Raw genomic sequence first — 23,835 nt, forward strand, 5'->3', positions numbered from 1 at the left:
AGAGTTTGGAAACTATTCTAGTCGCGAGTTAGGGAGTTGCTAGTTTCGAGTTGGGGAGTTGCTAGTTTCGAGTTGGGGAGTTAAAAAATTACCGGCTACCGAAAAAGAATAACATACATCAAAAGTACGATTTTGAAAGTAAATGTAATATGAGAGTAATATATAACACATATAATACGTATAATACATATGCCACCTGTAATATGCTTATTGCCTTAAACACGTGCGCTGAGAGCATGGAAAGCTATTTTCTACAGTCAATTCATATCCATTTATATTTCCTGCATCACATTGAGTATAAATATAATTCTTAATTAAAGTGACTTTAGAACCATTGCATTTTATAATGTGATCAAAATTTTTATTAAAAAGTGTCAATTCCAATGATAAAATGACAAAAGAAAGTGTCATTATTTTTCTAGCTCTATAAGCTATCTCTAAGAATTTTTTTATTTTTCTAGCTCTATAAGCTATCTCTAAGAATTTTTTGAGGCTAAAATGACTGTCAACTTATATCCTTTTATACAATAAGCATCACTTGCAGTATGATCAATTTTTTTTGGGGAATTTGTTTGACAATCATTGTATTTAAAGATTTTGTCAATAATTTTACAAGAACAGGTCATGTTGTCAGCATTATGACAATCACATAACAGTACTTAGTATTTTGGCTTTGCTCGCCAGCACCTTACCATTTTCATGATCTTAAAGTCAATATTATGTTTGGTACTGGCTAATTTGAAATTTGTACTTTTGGGCTACATTTGTTTAAATTAGAAAATTTTCGGTCGCCGTAAAGTTTTACGAACTCCCCAACTCGAAACTAGCAACTCCCCAACTCCCCAACTCACCAACTAGAACATTACCTAGACTCTTATTTTTAAAAACGAACGATTAGTTTATTTTGGTCAACCAATGCAGTATTTGATAATTTGTCATCTTTTATCTCTAACTTAAAATTTATTATCTTTATTATTGTAATTTATAAATTTTGTGAACGCCCTTTATTCAAGAAGTGTTTTAAGTACACTGTTCAGTGTCAGACAGACTTCTGTCTCGTTAGAACATAAAAAAGCTCTCAAAAGCTCGCTTTGCTTGCTTGCTCGCCTTGTTGTCTTTTAGGGAATAATGAATCACCTTCTCTTTGGAATTAATTTCCGACTTTTCGAAACTTAAATCTTACAATTATTCAACCGAACGAACTTTATATTTGGTGTTTTAGTGATGATTTCTCAATCAGTCCTCATTTTTATCGTCATAGTATAATGTGCTCTTAATGTGAAAAGGGTATTATATTATCGGCAAATACAGTACTACCTTGGGGATGCATATGGCCTACAGAAAGCCGATTATAAAGTAGTCTTTTATGTGTAAATTATGTGTTTCACGAAATATACGAACAGACAATTGAACAACAGTAGTCATAATTCATAGTTTTCAACTTAGAAAAATACTTGGCTCAATTACAAATGAGTGAACTGCTCGAAGAGACAATATTGTAGACGGTTTCATCGTAGAAAACTACCCCTAACCGTAAACACAGAAAACGTTTGCCGTACCAGATAGACACGGCTACAGTACAGTTTCAAGGGACTGACGTAACTCCGGTGTTAATGAAAACACGTAAGACGTAGGCAACAAAGTGATAAAATGCGTGGTGTGAGATAAGATTAAGCTTAAGACTAGAGTCCAATCTCCTAATTAGGATTTAAAGCCACTTATTTTCTACACAAGTTTCGCAACCCGCTTTGTTTTCCTGATCCATTGATTTAATCCATCGTGTGCAAGCATTTGGGTTGAAGCTCATGCTGAATACTAATACTACCAGCGAAGCCTGGGTTTCCCCGTATTTCAAACCTTCCAGGAGAATATCCTGAAAATCTTTCTCAACTCACAGTGCGCGTCCCGTCATATCTTTTTCCCGCCCTAAGCACCGCCTTCAGTTTTCTAGACGCCTTCAGTCTCATGGTAAAGGTTCACGAAAAAAAAATAACATAAAGCTAGTCGGGCTCAACCTGAACGCCGTACACTATTCATAATACACTCCTTGATGTCTACATACATTAAGGTTAAAACCGACTGAATTGGTCAAGCCAAAAAAAACAAAACTGATGATGTGTTTGGGAAACTGGATGACTGTTTCGCTTTGACGTTTTTGTTTCAACCATGTCATGAGATTGTTTACCAATTATTGAGTTGTAATGTCACTTTTGAAGTACGTAAACAGCTGTGGACTTAATGTAATCGGATGCTGCTTCCGTAGTCACAGAGGATTCATTCCGGGACCAGTTTCGCAAAAAGATGATGGCTTGAGTACTGAACCACATGTCAGTTTAGACACATCATTCATGGGTATGTATTTTTTAGCTATAACTGCCAAACATTAGCTCAACATTACCTTTAACTTAGCAGAAGTTCCTTTCAGTTAGGGAAACCATCCAGGATCCTGCCATTGACACTTGTAAACTTAAGTTTCTTACCATTTTCCATCGAAAACAACCAAAAACAATGCTACTTCCCAAAGCCGGAGAACAAAACAAATTATCTTCCAAGATTATGGTGCCCTTTTGGATCTATATTGTTAAGGCCATATAAAATGGTAGAAAGAGTTGTGGAAAGACAAAGGCCCCGACTGCTTCGAGGGTGGTAACGCCAAAACGCCCAATATGATCTTCCAACAGAAGGCAAGTTAGTTGCCACGCGAGTTACGTTATGCACTCCACTGTAGTAAGTAAGTAAGTAACTATTTATTTACCATTTGAACACTAAATAATACACAGGACAGTATCCACAAAATAAAAAGGAAGGAGACCGCCTTATAGCCTAGTAGACTAATCATAAAGATGCGGCCACCTAAGTCAGTGAAGTCAAGTTTGAAGATATTCTTTATTAGAAAAATGGTTAAAAGCAGTCAAAACCCAATTTACCCGGTTGGTTCGAAACGCAGGACACAGGACCCAGGAGGCAGGACACAGGACACAGGACAGTGCTGACAGGTCAGCTTTAATTGCTGTAAAAGACAAAGAAAATGTTTGAAAAACACTTGTAATTGTTAGAAATATCATTCTGAAGGTATTTTATTGGTGTAGAACCTTTTTAAAGGTCAAAATCTATCCACATGCTTGCCACGTGCTTTTGCATTCTGTGCCGTGTATAACACGGACCTGTAATACTTGTATTATATATTACACATAAATCACGCATGTATAGTAGCAGTTATCTTTTCAATGTCATTGACATGTGACATATATGTTATACACAAAATACATGTGTTAAAAATATTTATCTCATCTTTAAACAGCCCCAACAGGAAAATAGCTATTTCACAATCGCTATATCATATCTCATTATATCTCCTGCATCACCTTAGGTATGATAACAAAAATTGACTAAAATAGCGCCAAAGGTTTGTATTTTATTAATATATCAATATTTTCATTCCCTATCTCGTATTTTTGATGAAAACGACGTCACTATTTTCATATCTCTAAAACAGCTCCCTTGGAGCATTTAATGTTTTCAAAATATATAAATCTATATCTACTTGCACCATCAGCATCCTATTGAGCATGAAAAAACATTTTGTTGTAAACTGATGTACACACCTTGTATTTTGTGCTAGCGTCATCATTTTTACATAATTTAAATGTCATTTTGTCAATATTTAGGATTGATGGCTTGTCATTTAAAAATCTTTTAAATAGCGTATTTTGTATAATATATAATTTTCCATTGCGTATAATGTTTTTAGAAACATTTTATACATTATATGTTACGAGTGTATGTTACAATTTTCCGGTCTGTAGTTTGTATGACGTGCGTCCTGTGTCCTGCGTCCTGTGTCCTGTCTCCTGCGTCCTGTCTCCTGCGTTTCGAACCAACCGCAATTTACCTTACCTCCTGAGATGCTAATCAAAAATAGTGTGACATTGGAAAAAATTGCCAAAAACAACTTTTTGAAATAACTCCCCAGGTATTTTGAATCTAGCCTTCAAATCTCAGAGGCTTATAGAACTCAAGACGAGGATATGATTGAAAAAAAAAATTTTGTTAATTGAGCCAAAATTGTGGCTGCAAATCAAAAAATGTTGATTTTTTTAGAATGTAAGCCACATCAAAACTAGAGATGATACAAAAAAGAAACCTTCAGCTCTTGACGGTAGAAAGATTGAATTTTACGAAAAGCATTAAATGTACATGATATTCCACTGTTAAACGTTCTATTTTGTGGCTTACATTAAAGGGATATTTTTGTCAGAAATTAAGCGTTTAACCTGCTCCATACGCTTCTAAAACATTTGTAGCTACTCAAAATGATCTAAAATCCAATTTAAAATCACCAGAATACTTTCAAAATGTTGTGAAGTCGTAATTTGAGCACAAAATGTGGCTTACTTGGAGGTAAATGCAAGATAATACCGTTAACATGACAATACAGATAATTGATCCATTAAGAATGCAGGGTTGGTATTTTATATCAAATTTGAAAGGAAACCATCAATAGTAGTCTTTTCATGATTAGATGAGCAATTTTTGTGGCTGACAGACAAAATTAAGTTACACTAGGTACTGTTCTAGCTTCATAAACCACCACTGAAATCGATTTGAATCACATTGTTTGATAAATGCTTTACAGTCATGTTTTTGGATCTGTAAGCCACAATAATGTGCATTTATAATTACAAAATATAAGGCTCTTTATATTTATAAATAATCAAAGAAATACTACAAATAGTTTAAGGCTTGATAGTCAATGGACTTCCAGCCTGTATAATTTCTGATTATCTCCCCCGCTGTAAGCCATATTTTTTACTCACAGAAGGGCAGTAAGCCACGATTTAATACAAAATGTAATGTGTCAATAAATAAATAAACATTCGGCTATCCATTACTTGGATAATCTTAATAAAATCTTTGTCAAAGATCTATAATGCATTTATATCCATTTTAATAGAGCTTCTTATAGAGTCCGTAAGCCACCAAAATGTACTTTTAACAACTATATTTTACTTTCTTCCTTGATATTCAGCCATAAATTGATGGTTTTCCTAATCAAAGTGAAAGAAAATATTGAAACAAAAAAATCACAGCACTTTTATGATGTAAGCCACATTTTCTCTCATTTAACAATATGTAAGCCACATTTTTGGATTGAATATGAGAAATCCAAACCTTTTCTGAGAACTTGCAGAAGGAACTAATGTCATATCTAATTCCATTGCTGAGAAATAGCTTCTCAAAGATTGCAGGTAGGGTAAGCCACTCGGCATGTCAGCCACAGAATTTACTCACACTTTAGACAGCTATAGATCAATTTTGAGTCAGCCACAAAATTTCATTATTTTTGCAACGGAAAGCTGAACTATTCAGCTTAACAACAGATGCATTTACAAATGTAAGCCACAAAATGGTTTCACTCTATGAGCAAAGTTGTGGCTGACTGTAAAAATGTCACAAAACAGGGGTTAATTTTTGATTAGCATCCTGAGTTTGTCTTTGTTATGCTAAAATATAACAAACCTTTGTCATGCTGTCTAATTACAAAAACCTCCAATCACTACTTCTCCGCCATCTTGTTTCACTTTAAATGCCGTGTTTTAAAATTCCTTAGCTACATTATATGTACGGAAAAGGTTTTCTCCGGGTTTTTTCAATCCCGGGATTAAACTACGAGGGCGGTTCCGCCCGCTTATTTTCCTTTCGGTGTTGAGCCCCGGGGATACTTAACAATAAAAGAGATTTTAAAACTAATGTTGAAATGCGTATTTTTTCGATAAATTTAGGCGATACTCAACAAAAAATGAGGTGGTTTTAAACAAATCTTTGACAAATTGGCGTTTCTTTCTGTTCTAATATATGCAAATCACGTCGAAAAAATAATATATTTCCGCCTTTACTTTCACTTTTGCTTTCGTGTTACGCAAATCTGATCGGATGAATACCGCTCGCTAACAAATTCTGATTGGCTGTAAGTCTTTAGCTTCGGGATTCTGATTGGATCATTTCCCGCGCCACCGTTAAATTTTGATTGGTTTGGATGAATACCTCGAAAGTAAACAATAGTATGTAAGTATTTTGCTTATCAAAACCTAAAGATTTCCAGGGGGTTTTATTTACTTTGCATGACGATAATTAAGCCTACAAAACACCGAGAAAAAAACCCAACATACAACAGGTGTATTTTGTAATGCAGAATATGATAATGTGAATCTTTATGAAATTCTATGTTAGGATTTTTTTCTCAATGCCCTGTAACTATGCCCGGTGTACCCGTTGCTAAGACCTTATGTTAAAAACGAAAGCGATTACGGCAAAACTCATCAAAAATAGCAATTTTCGTAATACGTCAAATATTGATACTTGACTGTACTGTAAGTGCCGATAACATTCGTAAAATTTATAAATTATTAAAGTATGTTAATTTTATAAATTTTGTTTAGATAAAGATAAAAAGAGAAAGTACTCTGTGTGTAGGGAGGTGTGCTCAGTATTCCCCAAGACAGTGAGTAAAGGCAAGAGATTTGACAATGCTCAGAGTAATATTTGGATAAGATCGCTGAATACTATTCCATTGTGTTATGCATATTTTAGAAAAGGATTTATTACCAAAAGTAATGGTATTGTAGGAAGGAACAAAAAGAAGCTTCAATCTTGCTCCTCTGGTGCCTTGGTTATCTTCACGTTCACCATCAGCATCAAGCTGGACAAAGTTAAAAGAATTTAGAAGGTCAAGGGGTAATTCAGAAATATGTGAACAAAAGAAATGTTAAGGCATGACTAGGTCAAAGACTTTGAGAATTTTAAGATCAGAAAAAAGTGGAGAAGAAGGGCATTGAAAGTTGTTGAAAGTCATGAGACGTAGGGCTTTCTTTTGAAGAATAAAAATGGGCTTGGATGTGGTGTTATCAGTAAGACCCCATAGTTGACAACCGTATTGAAGATGAGAATAGAATAGAGCATGGTAGATGTTAACTAAGTTTTTTCTTGAAACGTAGTGCCTGAGCTTAGATATGATACCATTAGCTCTGGCGAGTTTTGCTGATAATGAAGTGGTATGGGCTTTCCAGTTGAGATGTGAGTCAATCAAAACACCGAGATATTTAATATTTGAGCTTTGAAAAGTTTTCTTACCTCCGATTTTAAGGAAAGGAATAAAAGGAAGATTTTTACGAAAATGTCTGAAGATTAAAAATTCAGTCTTCCCAGCATTTACAGTAGGGATATCTTGCTGGCTTTGAGCCATGTTTGGAGTGATCTCAGATCACGATTGACTCTTGTGCAAATGGAAAGAAGATCATCATTAAAATATAAGAGGTGTGTATCATCAGAAAATGGCATTGTGAAGATCATTAATATAAATTAAAAATAAGAGAGGTCCAAGAACAGAGCCTTGTGGAACCCCATGAGGGACTATTTTGATAGAAGATTTATTAGACGAGATACAAACAAACTGAGATCGGTTTGATAAATACGATCTGAACCAGTCATTAGCCTTTCCTCTAACCCCATAGTGATTTAATTTTGAAATAAGTATTGAGTAATCGACAGTATCAAAGGCCTTTTGTAGGTCTACAAAGACACCACAAGCAAGGTTACCAGCATCAAGAGATTTACGTATGCGTTCTACAACATTGAGTAAGGTATGGATGGTTGAGTGAGACCTGCAAAAACCAAATTGACGCTCAAAAAATACTCTGTGAGAATCTAAAAAGGTAATTAGCCGGGAGTACATCAGTTTCTCAAGAATTTTCTCCATGTTGGAAAGCAAGGATATTGGATGGTAGTTTTTAAACACAGGGATGACTTTTGTAAGTTTAAGCATTGTAGGAAAAAAAACAGATTCAAAAGATAGGTTGAAGAGAAAAGACAGGGGGCCAGAGAGATCAAATCTCAATAAACGGATGATCTTAGGGGAAATGCTGTTAGGACCAGATGATTTCTTTAGAGATAAGGAATTAATTGTTAATAATACTTCAGCAGAGTTAACACGATCAAGAAAAATAGAATTCCTAATATGGTTCTTGAGGTAATGGGAAAAGTGACGCTTGGTTGGACCAATTTTAGAGCGAACGGTGTCAGCAATAGATGTAAAGAAGTCATTGAAGCCATTGGCAACAATGTTTGGATCAGAGTTGAGATGACCATTGACACGAATAGATGATGGAGATGATTTAGGATCAGAACCAATGAAATTCTCTAATACCTTCCCAGACTTTTAGGATATTTGTGGCATGGACGGAAAAAAATGAGAATCAATGATTATTTTTGCTCTTACGTGTAAGAGTAACTATGAGGTTTTTATATGTTTTATATCTTTGGTAGTAAAAAGATTTCATGATTGGGTCTTTGGTTTAGAATATTTTCTAGAATAAAATTGATTGACGTTGTGAAACTGATTTGATTATTCAAGGGGTGATCCATGGTTTAGCCCGAGTTTTTTGTTGCCGTTTTGTCACAATAACAGTTGGAACATGTTGATCAATTAGGTTTTAAATTAGTTCATAAAAAAAGTCTTAAAAGCTTGATCAACATCTGCTATGTTATATAATTTATTTGCCCAGTCAATGTCCAAAAAGTCTAAAACAAAATTGTCTTGGTTAAAGTTCTTCCAGTCTTTCTTAAAGATTTTTTCATCTTTAGATTTAGGAAAAGGACTGCAGACTAGATGAAACTGAGGAAGATGGTCTGAGATGGAATAGAGCAAATTTCCTGAAAAACTACGTTTATCAGAAATTGAAAAAAATATTGTCAATAAGTGTCATAGAATGGTCAGTAATACGAGTGGGAAGAAAAATATTGGGTATGAGAAAGTGTGATCCAAGATTGTTTAGATAAGACAAGATATTTGGGTCAGACGAGGAACTCAGGAGATTTTAAAATGTTGAAGTCTCCAAGAAGAAGAATTTGTTTATTTTCTTTGTTAATTTTATTCAAAAGTGGATCAAGAAGTTTGTGAAAATCATCAAGAGTAAGATGAGGATATTTGTAAATTGATCCATCGATTGTATTAGTAGTATTTGGAAGATAGATTTCAGCAAACGTAGATTCAAGAAGAGTTGGACATAGAGTCGAGATCTCCTCGAGGTTCATAAGAGAGATTTTTTGAGACGTATAACATAGAGCCACCAACAGAAGCCTCTGTATGTGTGTAAATTGGTTCCTGAAAGTTCTCAAGATTAAAGTATAAAGAAGGTTTTTTGTTTTTTTAAATACGGGTCTCGGTAATAGCCATCACATCGAAGTTAAAATTGAGTTTAGAAAGGAGATTGGTTAGGTCATCCAAGTGCAAAGCTATTGAAGCAATATTGAGGTGAAGAAATGAAAAAGAAAAAGGTGCGTTTTCGCGGGGAAGTTTTTGAAAATCAGAAGTTTTGTAATACTTACAGTCAGCAGCTGTCAAATAATCGAGATCAAGACAGTTGTTTTGGCAGTGGTCAGAAATGAGGCTGAGATTGCGAGCAACATCAACAAGTTGGGGATTCAAAGCACCAGAGGGGGAGGATTGGAGTTTAGGTTTGAATGGAAGAGAGCACAACGAAGCGTGTTTCAATGAATATCATCATTATTAATAAGAATATCTTATGTGCTTACTTTCAGTAAACTTTGAGTGCTTCATTGAAAATGAAGAAGTAGGGTGTAAACTGGATTTTGAATTTTAGAGTTTCAAAATTGTCACAATTTTTTATCAAAATTTATTATATTGTAAGACTTTTTGCGCAATTTTGAGGTCCATAAGTCAAAAATCCACTGTTTGCCCCAGGGGTATCTGATTCGCAGTAGTAGCAAAGAACGGCAAAAATTGCATTTTTTGTCCATTTTAAGACTATTAAAGGCCAGGAAATGGTCAAAATGGTTTCTAAATGGTGTCTTGTACTAATATTCAACACAAAAAGACAAAATAACCCCAGCGAGATCGCTCAATGTTTCAATTTCAGGCTAAAAGGCCGATTTTCTCGGATTCTGGGTAGCAAAATGCATGAAAGCAGCATTTTTGAGGACCCACAACTTTTAAACTTTTTAAGGTACACACTTGAAATTTTCAGCAATGAAACACTTCAGAGAAGGCTCCAGGAAAAATCAAACTTGAGTTTTCAAATATTTCCTATAAATCCATAATGGCGCCCTATAAATTGAGTTTTCATGCTAAATGCCAACATTTCAAGCTAAAACTTGGTTTTCTCTGGCTAAAATCTCAAAAATGGTTTCAAATGGTGTCCTGAAATCTTTGGGCGTTGAAAGTATTCAGGAAAAACTCTGGGAGAATCAAAATGGTTTGGGTTAGAAATTTGCCAAAGTCCGCCATATGGAATTGCATTTCCACTTAAAACGCGATATTTAGAGTTAAAGTCTAATTTTCTCAGACTAAAATCTCAAAAATGGTTTCAAATGGTGTCCTGAAATCTTTTGGTGTTGAAAGTATTCTGAAAATACTCTGGGAGAATCAAAATGGTTTGGGTCAGAAATTTGCCCAAGTCTGCCATTATGGTATTGCATTTCCCACTAAAACGCAATATTTAGAGTTAAAGTCTGATTTTCTCAGGCTAAAATCTCAAAAATGGTTTCAAGTAGGGTCCTGAAATCTTTTGGTGTTGAAAGTATTCTGGATATACTCTGGGAGAACCAAAATGGTTTGGGTCAGAAATTTGCCCAAGTCTGCCATTATGGTATTGCATTTCCCACTAAAACGCAATATTTAGAGTTAAAGTCTGATTTTCTCAGGCTAAAATCTCAAAAATGGTTTCAAATAGGGTCCTGAATTCTTTTGGTGTTGAAAGTATTCTGGATATACTCTGGGAGAGCCAAAATGGTTTGGGTTTGAAATTTGCCTAAGTCAACATGCCAACATTTCAAGCTAAAACTTGGTTTTCTCTGGCTAAAATCTCAAAAATGGTTTCAAATGGTGTCCTGAAATCTTTGGGCGTTGAAAGTATTCAGGAAAAACTCTGGGAGAATCAAAATGGTTTGGGTTAGAAATTTGCCAAAGTCCGCCATATGGAATTGCATTTCCACTTAAAACGCGATATTTAGAGTTAAAGTCTAATTTTCTCAGACTAAAATCTCAAAAATGGTTTCAAATGGTGTCCTGAAATCTTTTGGTGTTGAAAGTATTCTGAAAATACTCTGGGAGAATCAAAATGGTTTGGGTCAGAAATTTGCCCAAGTCTGCCATTATGGTATTGCATTTCCCACTAAAACGCAATATTTAGAGTTAAAGTCTGATTTTCTCAGGCTAAAATCTCAAAAATGGTTTCAAGTAGGGTCCTGAAATCTTTTGGTGTTGAAAGTATTCTGGATATACTCTGGGAGAACCAAAATGGTTGGGTCAGAAATTTGCCCAAGTCTGCATTATGGTATTGCATTTCCCACTAAAACGCAATATTTAGAGTTAAAGTCTGATTTTCTCAGGCTAAAATCTCAAAAATGGTTTCAAATAGGGTCCTGAATTCTTTTGGTGTTGAAAGTATTCTGGATATACTCTGGGAGAGCCAAAATGGTTTGGGTTTGAAATTTGCCTAAGTCTGCCAATATGGTATTGCATATCCTACTAAAACGTGATATTTAAGAGTTAAAGTCTAATTTTCTCAGGCTAAAATCTCAAAAATGGTTTCAAATAGGGTCCTGAAATCTTTTGGTGTTGAAAGTATTCTGGGAACACTCAAGGAAAATCATAGTGGTTCACAATGGTCATATATATGCCAAAGTCTGCGTGCCATTATGAATTTCATTTCTTTAGGAAGAACACTCAAGCTTACTCAAAACATTGTGTTTTAGAATGAAATACAATTCAATAATGGCAGACTTTGGCAAATTTCTGACCAAAACCATTTTGGTTTTCCCAGAGTATATCCAGAATACTATGAACACCAAAAGATTTCAGGACCCTATCTGAAACCATTTTTGAGATTCTAGCCTGAGAAAATGAGACTTTAACTCTAAAAATCGCATTTTTATGGGAAATGCAATACAATAATGGCAGACTTAGGCAAATTTCTGACCCAAACCATTTTGATTCTCCCAGAGTATTTTCAGAATACTTCCAAGATTCAAAGATTTCAGAACACCATTTGAAATCATTTTTTAGATTTTTTCCATATTGCAGATATAGCTAGACACATTCAAATACAATAGAACCAAACGATTTTGATTTACTTTCAAGTATTTCAAGAATACTATCACTGAAAGAAGATTTTGGTCCATCAGTTTTATATTTTTTTTCATTTTATAATATCGTACCATCAACTGCTCTTAACTCGGGACTATCTTCTGACAAAAAACATGGCACAGCCATTCGGCCACCATTTCACTGAATCTCCCCAAAGCCGTTAATTAACATAACCGCAAATCATATATATATGTGCGCGCGTTTCATACTTTCACTAAACACATCTTTTTACAACTTTTTATCTGTGGTGGTGTCTAGCTAACACTGCTTGGCCTACCTACACAACCCTATTTCCATCATATAGGAGGATATTTTCACAAATGGCCGAAATCCTGTGTAGGTCGAAAACTGAGGAACAGATAATGTGTTTTTTTGAAATATTTTTGTACTCATATTGAGTTACTTCTTTCCATCTTAACTCATATTGAGTTACTTTCTTCCTTAAAGTCATTTTAGATCACTAGTTTTACATTGACGGATTTCTATGTCATCATATTTTCCTTTCCTACTCCAACCTGATTGATTTTCTGTGAATGTTCATTCTAGATTTTTGTTGTATTTGTATTGTCTTTTTGTTTTGTGGGTTTTTGTCTTTATTGTTTCCATTTTGAGTAGTTGAAGGTTTTATACTTCTAGACTATATATATATAGTGAAGATATGTAATATCTGTCATTTTAGAAAAAGAAAAGTATTGATATATAAATAACTCAAACTGATAAAAACGAAAAAAGTTAAGAATATTTTTGTTAATTGTGTGTATTTACGATTTTTTTGGTATTTTTTATTTTTTAATCATTCCGAAACAGAGGGTAATTTAGCAAAAAGTTAAAGGGAATTTAAATAGTGGTATGTGAAAGAAAAACCTAATCCAAATAAAGATAGAAGAAAAGTAATAGTGGAGAAACAATGAATTGCAAAAAACTTTTTTGATAAACACACTTCCGTAAGTTCATCAAAATACATACAAAATGGGGACAAATACAAAAGCAAACACATCAAATAAATTAAAAAAAAAAAAAAAAAAAAAAAAAAAAAAAAAGATACATAAACAAAACAAAACCCGAAGTCCCAGACTTGTGACTGGCATAGTGACTTTCCACGTGTTTAAGGGCCCACACTCAGTCGCCTTCGGAAAACATAGTAAAAAGGAACTGACCAGCAGCTTCCAAATAAATAACAGACAACAAACAGACACTACAACAAAATACAGTACAAAAGGGCAGAAAGACACACTGTACCAACTATCCCACGTACACTACAGGTGAAACAAACATTTATAACAAACACAATCTTACATAAAAATAGAAAAAATCACACGAAAACTGAAAAGAATAGAATCGTAAGTTGGCCGAGAACCCGGTTCGGCGTGCCGCGACGGGAGGACTGCACAGGGCAAAGAAAAGTAGGAAATGAATACCTCCGATGCTAATGCTAATTCTTTAGACAGAAAAAAAAACAAAACAAAACAAAACAAAACAAAACAAAACAAAACAAGAAAAAACAAACAAACAAACACACATACAATACACGAGAAACAATTTCAATTTCACAATTTGAAAATATGTAAAATTCTTCGACGGTTTTCCCATACTTCATAAAACAGTCAGGAAACCTGGAAAAACATTTGACAACTTGCTTCTTCAAGAAAGCGTTTGAAGCACCCTGGTTTCGCATTCGAATGAAAAGCTCAGTGACTCTAGGAGTCAGATCTTCAAACATGAGTGTGCTACGTGCTATCCGTAAAATTTCTGAAAAGACGGATCCATAAAAAATGCACGATGGGATGTTACTGTCGGCATGTGGCATCCTTACAATGAAGAAGGGAAAGGCATCTCTCTTATCAAAAAGTTTATATCTAAAAATATTGTTTTCAACGGTGATATCTAAATCTAAAAACGATGCATGGTTTCCATGGTGCTCAACTTTGAGATCTAATTCTTTAGGGTAAATCTGTTTGTAGCAATTATGAAACTCATCTCTGTCATTTAAGGCACACAAATCATCAATAAATCTACCTACAGAGTGGAAGTTATAGGCACTAGGCGAACTAGCAGAAATGAGACCTTTGACATACTCAGATTCAAAATGGTACAAAAACAGATTTGCCCAAAAAGGAGCAGGATCTATTCCCATGGGAATTCCAATGCACTGTTTAAGGATAGAATTGCCAACTTTGAAAAAATTTTTTATCAGAAAGGACACACACTCAGACAGTGAAGTACTAGTAAAGAACCTATCATCCTTCCCTTTTGTAGTCCAGTATGCTGAAGTATTTGAAAAACCAAGTTTATTTCTACAACCTAAATCAAACACAAAGTTAATAATTTTGGTTAAAATTTCAATGAGAAGATCGTGTGGAAGGGTTGTGTACAGTGTTGCAAAATCGAATGTCGAAATTCGTTTTGCTTTTTTCTTGGCATTGATTCTGTTAAGATGTCCAATAACAGGCGAAGAATTTTGTACAACCCAGAACTTATTGAAACTAGAAAAGAAACGAGATTTATGATGGAATTGCTCAACATGTTTGTACAGAACTTTGAAGACCAAGGAGACAGCACGAGACAGCGGTTTGGTACTACATGATTTGGAAGCAATGATGAAGCGGCAACCAATAGGATTCTTATGCATTTTAGGAATCCAATACATAATGGGGAGAGTTTTCATTTTGTCAGATAATGATAATCCAAATGTTTTACACAAGTTTTCGCTATTTTCTAAAATGGAGTTCAAATCAAGATTAGAAGGCTGATAGGTGTTATTTCCAGAGATTTCTCTCAGTAATCTAGAAACATAAAACTTTTTACAAATCAAAGCAAAGTTCTTAGATGCTTTGTCGATTGTGACAATGACAAATCTTTTCTGTAAGGTTTCCAGATATGCCAGCACTTCTGGATTCTTAAGAATAGGTTTAGTGTCATGTATTTTCGTTTTCTTTTTGAGTTTTCTAAACTTAATTTCAACTTTCGAAATAATTGTGTCCCTCCAAAATTTAAATGCCCTTGCTTTGAATTTAGTTTTTTGCTCTAAAGTATCAATGCATTCATCTAAAATCATTCAACTAAAGTCTATTCACGATAAGTGTGCACTCTTTTTTCATTTACCTATAACTTTTGAAGGAATTCTTCAATCTTTATAAATTTGGTATCATTGGAAAGATATTAGTGAGTGGAACAATTTGAAATAAAAAAAACTTTAAAAAGATTATAAAAATGAAGATGAAAATGAAGAAGAAAAAAATGAAGATCTTGTAGAAAAGTGCTATAAGCTGATTGACGTCTAAAAACGCTGTTTTCTGCAGTTTTTTGCAGTTTTTTGGGGTCAATCACTTATTAACTTTGTATCATAACTTTATATTGAATAAATATTTTAATGAAATTTCTTCACAGTGATGATCTCATAAGATCAAAAAATCTTTCCAGTGAAAATGAAAGTTATAGCACTTTTCTACAAGATCTTCATTTTTTTCTTCTTCATTTTCATCTTCATTTTTATAATCTTTTTAAAGTTTTTTTATTTCAAATTGTTCCACTCACTAATATCTTTCCAATGATACCAAATTTATAAAGATTGAAGAATTCCTTCAAAAGTTATAGGTAAATGAAAAAAGAGTGCACACTTATCGTGAATAGACTTTAGTAATGATATTTTCTAAAGCTCTTTTAAAATTTACACGTTTTGGTTCACGGTAGTTGGGGCCTTTTGTTAAAAGTTTACGTAGTTTAGAGTTTTCTACAATTCTCAAATCACCAGTTATAATGTGTTGGTGGAAGGATCACAAAATTCTGAATTAACACATTCACAACGAACAGAGTCAAGTGTAAATGAGACCTCATCATCGATAAAAATAGAATTTACAGTGTCTTGATAATTGAGAATTTTATTTCGTATAGTTTTATGTAGAGAATAAGTGACAACTGGTCTATTTTCTTTGGTCGTCAAAGGTTCAGGAAGAAGTTCTAAAATGTCAGGTTGGTTTAAAATAGAAGGAAGATGAATGAGTTCTATGGCTTTGTTGTCAAAAAATACATTGCAAATATGTTTTGGTGCTACTTTCTTTGCTTTACTAGGGAGTGGAATATAAATAAGAGTTTCGATGATATCCAAAATGTAAAGATAGTGTTGCCCAGAGAAAGAGTCAAGAGAAACCAAAGGACCACGTGAGATAATTTCGGAAGCAATTTTCTTCAAAGTCGATTTCTTTAGCCTGTTAAGTGCAACTCTGATATCATAGAAAGAATCAATGATGTCATTCTGAAGATGATTGTCAAGAAAATTGAAAAAGTCTGTGTGGCTAGAAAGTATTTGATGGTTATTTCTATTATTACGACTGTGTGTCATTCGAGAGATAAATCTGGTGATTTTAGGAAATAGTTTTCCCACTGGAAGATTTTGATCATGTCCCCTAGCTCTCTCATTAAGACCATAGGGGAAGACAGTTCGGAGCTCCTTCATCCAGAAATTTTCTCGGTCTACACGTTTATATATATATATAAATTTTACCAAAATACTATGACTAGTACTATAGGGGTGGGAAGCATCGAGAAATCCAGATCAGCTGATCTGGATTGCAATATACTTCCCACCGATCATCATATCAGCAAGAACAACTAGAAAAAATAAATTAGAAAATCATTTTCTCAACATAGCACTGTTGCAGAGACCATCTGTTGTGAGGGAGTTTTGATCAGTTACTTGATCTAGCAGAGTTTTAAATGGTCTTCCACGTTTCGTATACTTATCATCGTTGAACATCAACAGTTTAATGGAACGCTCGTGGGTTATACGAATAACATGTTTAGCATATTCCAGCTGCTGTTTTCCAATGAAATTAGACAAATCTGATGTACCACATATTTCATGGAGTCTTTTGTTGGTTACCTGATAACGGAAATCGTTGTTAAACTCATTTACGAAACGAAAACCACCATAGATAGCAAATAATGTGAATACGTTAAAAAAGTTTGTTCTTCCGTAGAAAATTGTCTGTTATCGACACTCAGGAACTTTGACATGTGAAAATAATTTAAAAATATATTTTGACAAACTTGGTGAAAAATATGGTCGTGAAAAGTGCGGATTATATCGCGATGACAGTCTTGGCTGCTTCCGCGGATCCGGCCCACGATCAGAAAGAATCAAAAAAGATTTTGTTGAGATTTTTGACACCGACATCGAATTAAAAATAACAATCGAGACCAACCTAATAAATTGTAAATTTCCTAGATGTTACTTTCGATCTGAACCAAGGAACGTTCAAACCTTACTCAAAACCTAACAACGATATCATGTACATCAACACCGAGTGAAATCACCCTCCAAATATCATCAAATATATACCGTCAATGATTTCCGACCGTATCTCCAAAATTTCGTCAAGCGAACAGATCTTCAAAAAGGCGGCCCCTCAATACAATAACGCCCTTAAATCAAGCGGGTACAATGAAACAATAACGTACAAAAAACCGTCAACAAAAAATCGTAAATCTAGATCACGTAAAATAATCTGGTTTAACCCACCGTGGAGTATAAATGTCAAAACCAATGTCGCAAAACGCTTCCTTGCCATATTGGACAATAACTTCCCAAAAAACCATAAATTCAGAAAGATTCTAAATAGAAACTGTGTTAAAGTGAGCTATAGTTGCTTACCTAATATGTCCAGTATCATCTCCACCCACAACAAAAAAGTTTTATCAAAACCATCACAACCTGATAACAACCCTGACTGCAACTGCCGCAACAAAACCATCTGCCCGTTAAATGGAAAATGCCAACAGTCGGATGTTATATATCAATGCCATATCAAATCTTCTAATGACGATGCTGGAAAGTACTACATCGGCTTGACGGGCAACACCTTCAAAACCAGATGGAACACCCACAAGTTTACCTTAAACCACGAAGAATCTACCAATCACACCCAATTATCGAACCACTACTGGGATCTGAAAAGAAATGGAGTGGAACCAATTCTCTCCTGGGAAATAATCGACCACGCATCGTCCTACAGAAATGGCTCAAAAAACTGCAATTTATGCTTAACTGAAAAAGTGAATATAATCACCTCCAAGCGTGAACTCGTTAACACAAAATCTGAATTAATTTCAAAATGCCGACACGTGAACAAATTCTTATTGGAAAATTACAAAACAGTCCCTCCAGATAGGTGATAACTTTCACGTTCCTTTATTGTATTTTATTATCAAAATCAACATTTTATTTAAACCAATTTCCCTAGACACAATTTATATACATACTTTTTAAACCAATTAACTCATTTTTATTACTATTTATCACTTTTACAACCTGTCAATTAATCATCCTTTTATATGTTTTTAGAGCAGAAATTTGTTCAAAATTTTTTATTCATCGCACATCTGATGATCGTCTATACAGGCCAGTATCACAACCCGATTCTACAATATATGTAGTTCTGTACATTCTAGAATCTACAAAATGTGTAGATTCTGTATTATCAGAAACTACATAATATGTAGATTTCAAAATCTACATAATATGTATATCTTAGAAGATTCTAATAGTGACGTAATGTTTTAAAACAGGCCAAAATCACTCCAGAAGTGTCAACAATTTTAATTATGTGCGTGCTCGAATTAGTTTCGGGCTCCAACCCTGACCCTAACTGTCTAGATAGTCATTTCCCCAGGATTACACCATCCACAACCCCAACCAAAAAGTGACTGAACCGCCCTTAGCGATTCATCCTTTATATAATAAGAACGCTAAATAACTCATTGTGGTTTATACAATATAGACCTATATGTGGAGCAATACTCCATCTTTTCCGGTTCTACAAAATACGTAGAAATTCTAGAAACTACAGAATATGTAGATTCTGTGCTATCAGAAACTACATATACTGTAGATTTCAACCAATTGACAGAACTACATATATTGTAGAACCGGGTGTGATGATGTGTTGGTCTATAAGGCGTGAAACAAGCTGTAATGTTGTTTTGATTTTTGAAGAAATATACATTTTAAATTAATTCAGCTCTACCTTGGTATAGAGCACTTTGTCATTCACAGATTATTGATGTTATTAAAATATATTTGGTTGTGGTTATGGGATGGTGAAAGTTTGATTGATAAAACTTGGTTAAAGTATCAAAACAAACTTGTTTAAAGTATCAAAACAAACTTGTTGTCAAAGAGATTTAAACAGTAAGTGAAAATACAGAGAAATCCCAAGATTTGACCAAATGTCCCACGTTAGAGCAGTTGGGACGGTACTAAGGTTCCTTTTGGATTGTGAAACTTCTACTGTCAACTGCTTTAACTTGGGACGATTGGTCAAAACATGGGACTGACGATATCTGGTCTGTATTTTCACTTACTGTTAAATCTCTTTGACAACAAATTTGTTTTGATAAATAACTCCACCAAGTTTATCAATCATACTTTATGTCATAGCATGTCACAATAACTTTCACTGATAGCGCGCCCTTTTTAACTTTTTTGTTTTCATTCAAAATGACCAGACGGCGATTGGAGAATTAGAGAACGCCCGCCGCCTAACCGCCTATCGCCCGATGGGATTAACAAATAATAAGTGTGTAACTTGCCGCGCGAGTGACATCAAACGCTCCATCGTTTTGCCACTAATATGGACTTTTATAGTTCCAGACAATCGCGTGTGTTCCACTATGGATTTTTTTCATATTTCGATTTAAAAGCCTACTGGGTGCAAAAGAGAAATCGTGTATTTTTTTGATACACTGTTCATTAACTCAAATAAAATGACTTTGGAGGTTCGGTGAAATGGTGGCCGAATTGCAGTCCCAAGTTTTGTCAGATAGTCCCAAGAGCAGTTGACGGTACAAATATGAATAAGAAAAACAAACAAAAGATGGAATAATTAAACACTTTTATAATTATTATAATTAGGCTAAATTTTTTACCCTTTATGATGTTGATATTTTTCTGAATTCTCAGTAATGTTTTAAGTATTCTCAATTATTTTGAAGGTTATATGATTTTATCAGTTTGTTTTTTGTTGTTTTCAGGGAACGAATGTGTGATTGTAAAGAATGGGACTAGGATATGTGGTACAGGAGCTGCTCTTGCCACAGCTGATGTTGTCCAAGATAAATGTTATTTTGAAATGAAAGTTCAATCAGATGGTAGGTTCTTTTAACTGGCTTACTGGATGACATCCTCAAAACTTGAGGTGGCTGGTTGGAAGATATTGAAAAAAGATGTTGTTAAAGTAGAACTAAGTTAAAGAAAAACTGATTTGGGGTGTTGGAATAAAATTACCTTTGCTTTTAAAAGAAAAACAATTTCTAGAAAGGAAAGAAGTGACATACAAACATACAAACCACGGCTATTGTTTATTTATTAAGATAAGTTAGATCATTTTGTATGTACCTTAAAGGAAGAAATTTTGGTGGGAATTTAATTTGGCGGATGGCCGAAAAAGTTTTTTAGAGGGAATTTAATTTGGCGGATGGACGATAAAACTAAATTTGGCGGGATTTTAATTTGGCGTTTGCTGAACAAATTATCTTTAAAATGGCGTAAAAATAGTAAAAAAAAATGCAAAAACACCTTAAAAGAGATAATATTTTCAAAAAGTTTAATTTGGCGGGAATTTAGTTTGGCGGATGGCGGAAAAAAGAAATTTTGGTGGGAACTTAATTTGGCGGATTCTGGCCAAATCCGCTAAATCCGTCAAATTTTCTTTCCGCCAAAATTTCTTCCTTTAAGGTAGCTGATGATTGTGCGCAAGAAACTAAAAGTACTACAAAAAATGAAGTTTTGAATTTTAACTATATATACTATATATATAATTATATAACTTATAACTTCCTTAATATTATATATACTTCTTATGATTTGGATCTCTCTGTAATTCGAACAAAACAGAGCGAGACAGAGCCAGCTGTATAATAAATAATTAATTTTCTGATCATCTTTATTTCAGGTATCTGGTCTGTAGGATTAGCATCTTTGAATTGTGATTTGAACAAATTACCACTCGGGAATGATGGGAATAGTTGGGTATTATCTTATGATGGTGCTTTAAGACATAACAAAGTTTCATTGGACAATATCGATCTCTCTGTGGCGGAAGGTGATTCCTACTTGTTTGTTGGTTTGTAAATAAAAATCACTTTTAAATGCTCGCTTGAACACCTCCTTCATGGTTGAATATATACCACTGCATAATTAAAAATGAAAGATGTGATTTATTGAATAAGTATACCTTTATTCTAACCTCACAATACTTTAGAAGCTTTTGTTTTTAGTATCTATTATACTTTTTCTTCTTCTTTTTACTTTAGGGCTGCAGTTTTGATCATGTCGAATTGAACTTTTTTCACAATGGAAAGAACTTACATTGTCCCATCACTAAGATACGCGGCACTGTTCGACCCGTCATATCAGGTATTTATCCGAAAGTCGTTTACAACCAGTGGTTTAATAGAAACTTAGCTTAACTTTTTTACCAGAAGACTAATGTTTGGTAAGTGGTTTTACTTCGGTTCGCTAAACAAATAATATCTAGACAATCGCTGCCATCATAGTCATTATAAAAAACCCCGGTCTGGCAATGTAATTGTTTTAGCTTTTTGTTCAATTTCTTTTTGTTACAAACAAAAGACAAGTTGCGATTTGCATACTTTTTGATCACGTTAACAAAATCTCCTCTTGGGATTGGTCTATTTTCTAATCACATGATCAAAAAGTTAGCAAAATAAATCGATCTTTTACCAATAAAAAGAGACAAAAGCCTTCCAGACCAGTGTTTTTATAATGACTATGCTGCCATCGATAAATGAATTGATATTTACTTAATCGATTAATGATCGATGAATTGCCAATTTCAATAGATGGTTTTAATGGTACCGACTGAAATGTTAACAATTTTTTGAAAAGCATTTGACTTTTTTCTTTGTTATCTTCTAGTGGATGATGGCTGTATCATAGATGTATTTTTCGATAATTTCGTTTACCCACCGCCTCCTGGATTTTCGAAACTCATGGTTGAAAAAGATCTGATATAGATTAAACTATTCGACTTGTTCAAGTTGATTCTGCTACGAAACGTAGAAAGAAGAATGTAGGACATTGAAGAACCAATACCCATAATGCCATGGTTTTCATCTTCAAAGACGTAAAACGTTCGATGCGTTTCGCACTTCAATGGAAAAAACAGACATTAAGGAAACAAGCTTACTTCAATCGGATCAATTTTCGCAAGAGATTTGATTTTGCGAGCCAGAGAATTCGCTGGATGAAAATTTTTCTGGATTCACTTTTGCAAATCGGCATTTTAAAAATTTTTCACGTGGATTAAATTTCGCGAATCTAAAAAGAGCCTATTTACAGTTTTGTTTAAAATTTCGATTACGAAAGTTTCGAGTTGATTTACTTTTGCAAGTCAGCAATCTCACTTGGCGAAAATGACGAAAATTCGCGAAAATGCGAAATCAAATTTCGCGTAAAATTAATCCAATTAAAGTATAGTATAGTTTTTTGACTTAGTTGAATCGCAGAAGAAAAAGAAGAATCGTCGTTCGGTTTTACATCAAAAACAAAATATCAAATGATCCTCGTGCCTTTGGGGTAACGTTGCTTTGCGCTCAAATAAATATGATGAAAGTGTTTGAAAATTGAATTTCGTGCTTGTATCATATCATGTTGTTTAGTTTTTCAGCTAATTATTATTTTGCTTTTTTACGCTTTTTCAATTTAGGGTCGCTCGGACCTCATAGAACAACAATTTATGTTGAGCTTGAAACAAACAGTGTTTATCTACTAGACTAGGCTTTATTGGCCCGTGGCTTGAGATATTTGGTTTAGTGTCACCCAGTTTCAAAGATGCCATGGAAACTCTTTGACTCGGACCTCTATAAGTTGTTTGCCTCCGAACTTGAACAAGTTTTATGGTCCCTTCAGTTAACAATACCTTATAAACCTTACTCCATAACTCAAAAGGATTCGTGCTCCCCGCCGTGTATGTTTTCGTAGTGAGTCTTTCGATTTTAGGGTTCAAATTAATTTTGATTTTGCAATGCAATATATATTATTTTTTATAATTTATGATAAATATCCTTCTTTTTGTATACGATGTCTTTTGTTTAAGGAAGATTTTTAATGGGTCAAAGATGACTTCATTACATATATAACCCTTTGTTAGTTTCTTTCATGAATCTATAGTTTTTTTAACTCAAGGGCCTGGGGTACTTGATACTTCTCTGCTTAATGCTGAGCAATCAAGAGAAGGGTCAGTGGAGTGATCCAGGGAGAAAGACAGGCGCCCTCCCCTTCCTTCCAGTAAATATTTATAGAACTTTAGGCCATCTCCGACTTCGATCACAAACTTACTTACTTTTATTTTTATTACTAATATTTTAAAAAAGTGTTTGATAAAAAGTGTACCTCGTCACGTACCCTACCCATTGTTTGGTTCTGTCTCAATTGACCGTTTTGAGAAAGAGTTTGACAAAAAGTATACGAAAAAAATCTCTCCTTTTATGTAAAACTCAAGCTTTTTGAGCTCAAATTTATGTTAGATGACGGCATCATTTTTGAGTACTTTCAATTTTACCGACAACAAAATGAAAAGTCATCCAAATTATTTTGAAATAATTCTAACAAACTTACCAGAATCTTTAATTTACGACTCTAGTTAAAATTTAGT

General features: G+C 34.1%; 1 protein-coding gene across 1 annotated transcript; it reads left to right on the forward strand.

Moving 5' to 3' along the window:
* Positions 1–2,045: 2,045 nt before the first annotated feature.
* On the forward strand, positions 2,046–23,313 carry LOC136802836 (SPRY domain-containing protein 7-like). The gene is made up of 5 exons (XM_067059596.1): positions 2,046–2,352; positions 20,192–20,308; positions 21,112–21,278; positions 21,473–21,575; positions 22,098–23,313. The coding sequence occupies exons 1-5, from the start codon at positions 2,202–2,204 to the stop codon at positions 22,193–22,195; spliced, it is 636 nt and encodes a 211-aa protein (XP_066915697.1). The 5' UTR covers positions 2,046–2,201; the 3' UTR covers positions 22,196–23,313.
* The last annotated feature ends 522 nt before the right edge of the window (positions 23,314–23,835 follow it).

This window comes from Clytia hemisphaerica, unplaced genomic scaffold (assembly GCF_902728285.1).
Source record: "Clytia hemisphaerica strain Z4C2 unplaced genomic scaffold, Clytia hemisphaerica genome assembly, whole genome shotgun sequence".
NCBI lineage: Eukaryota > Metazoa > Cnidaria > Hydrozoa > Leptothecata > Clytiidae > Clytia > Clytia hemisphaerica.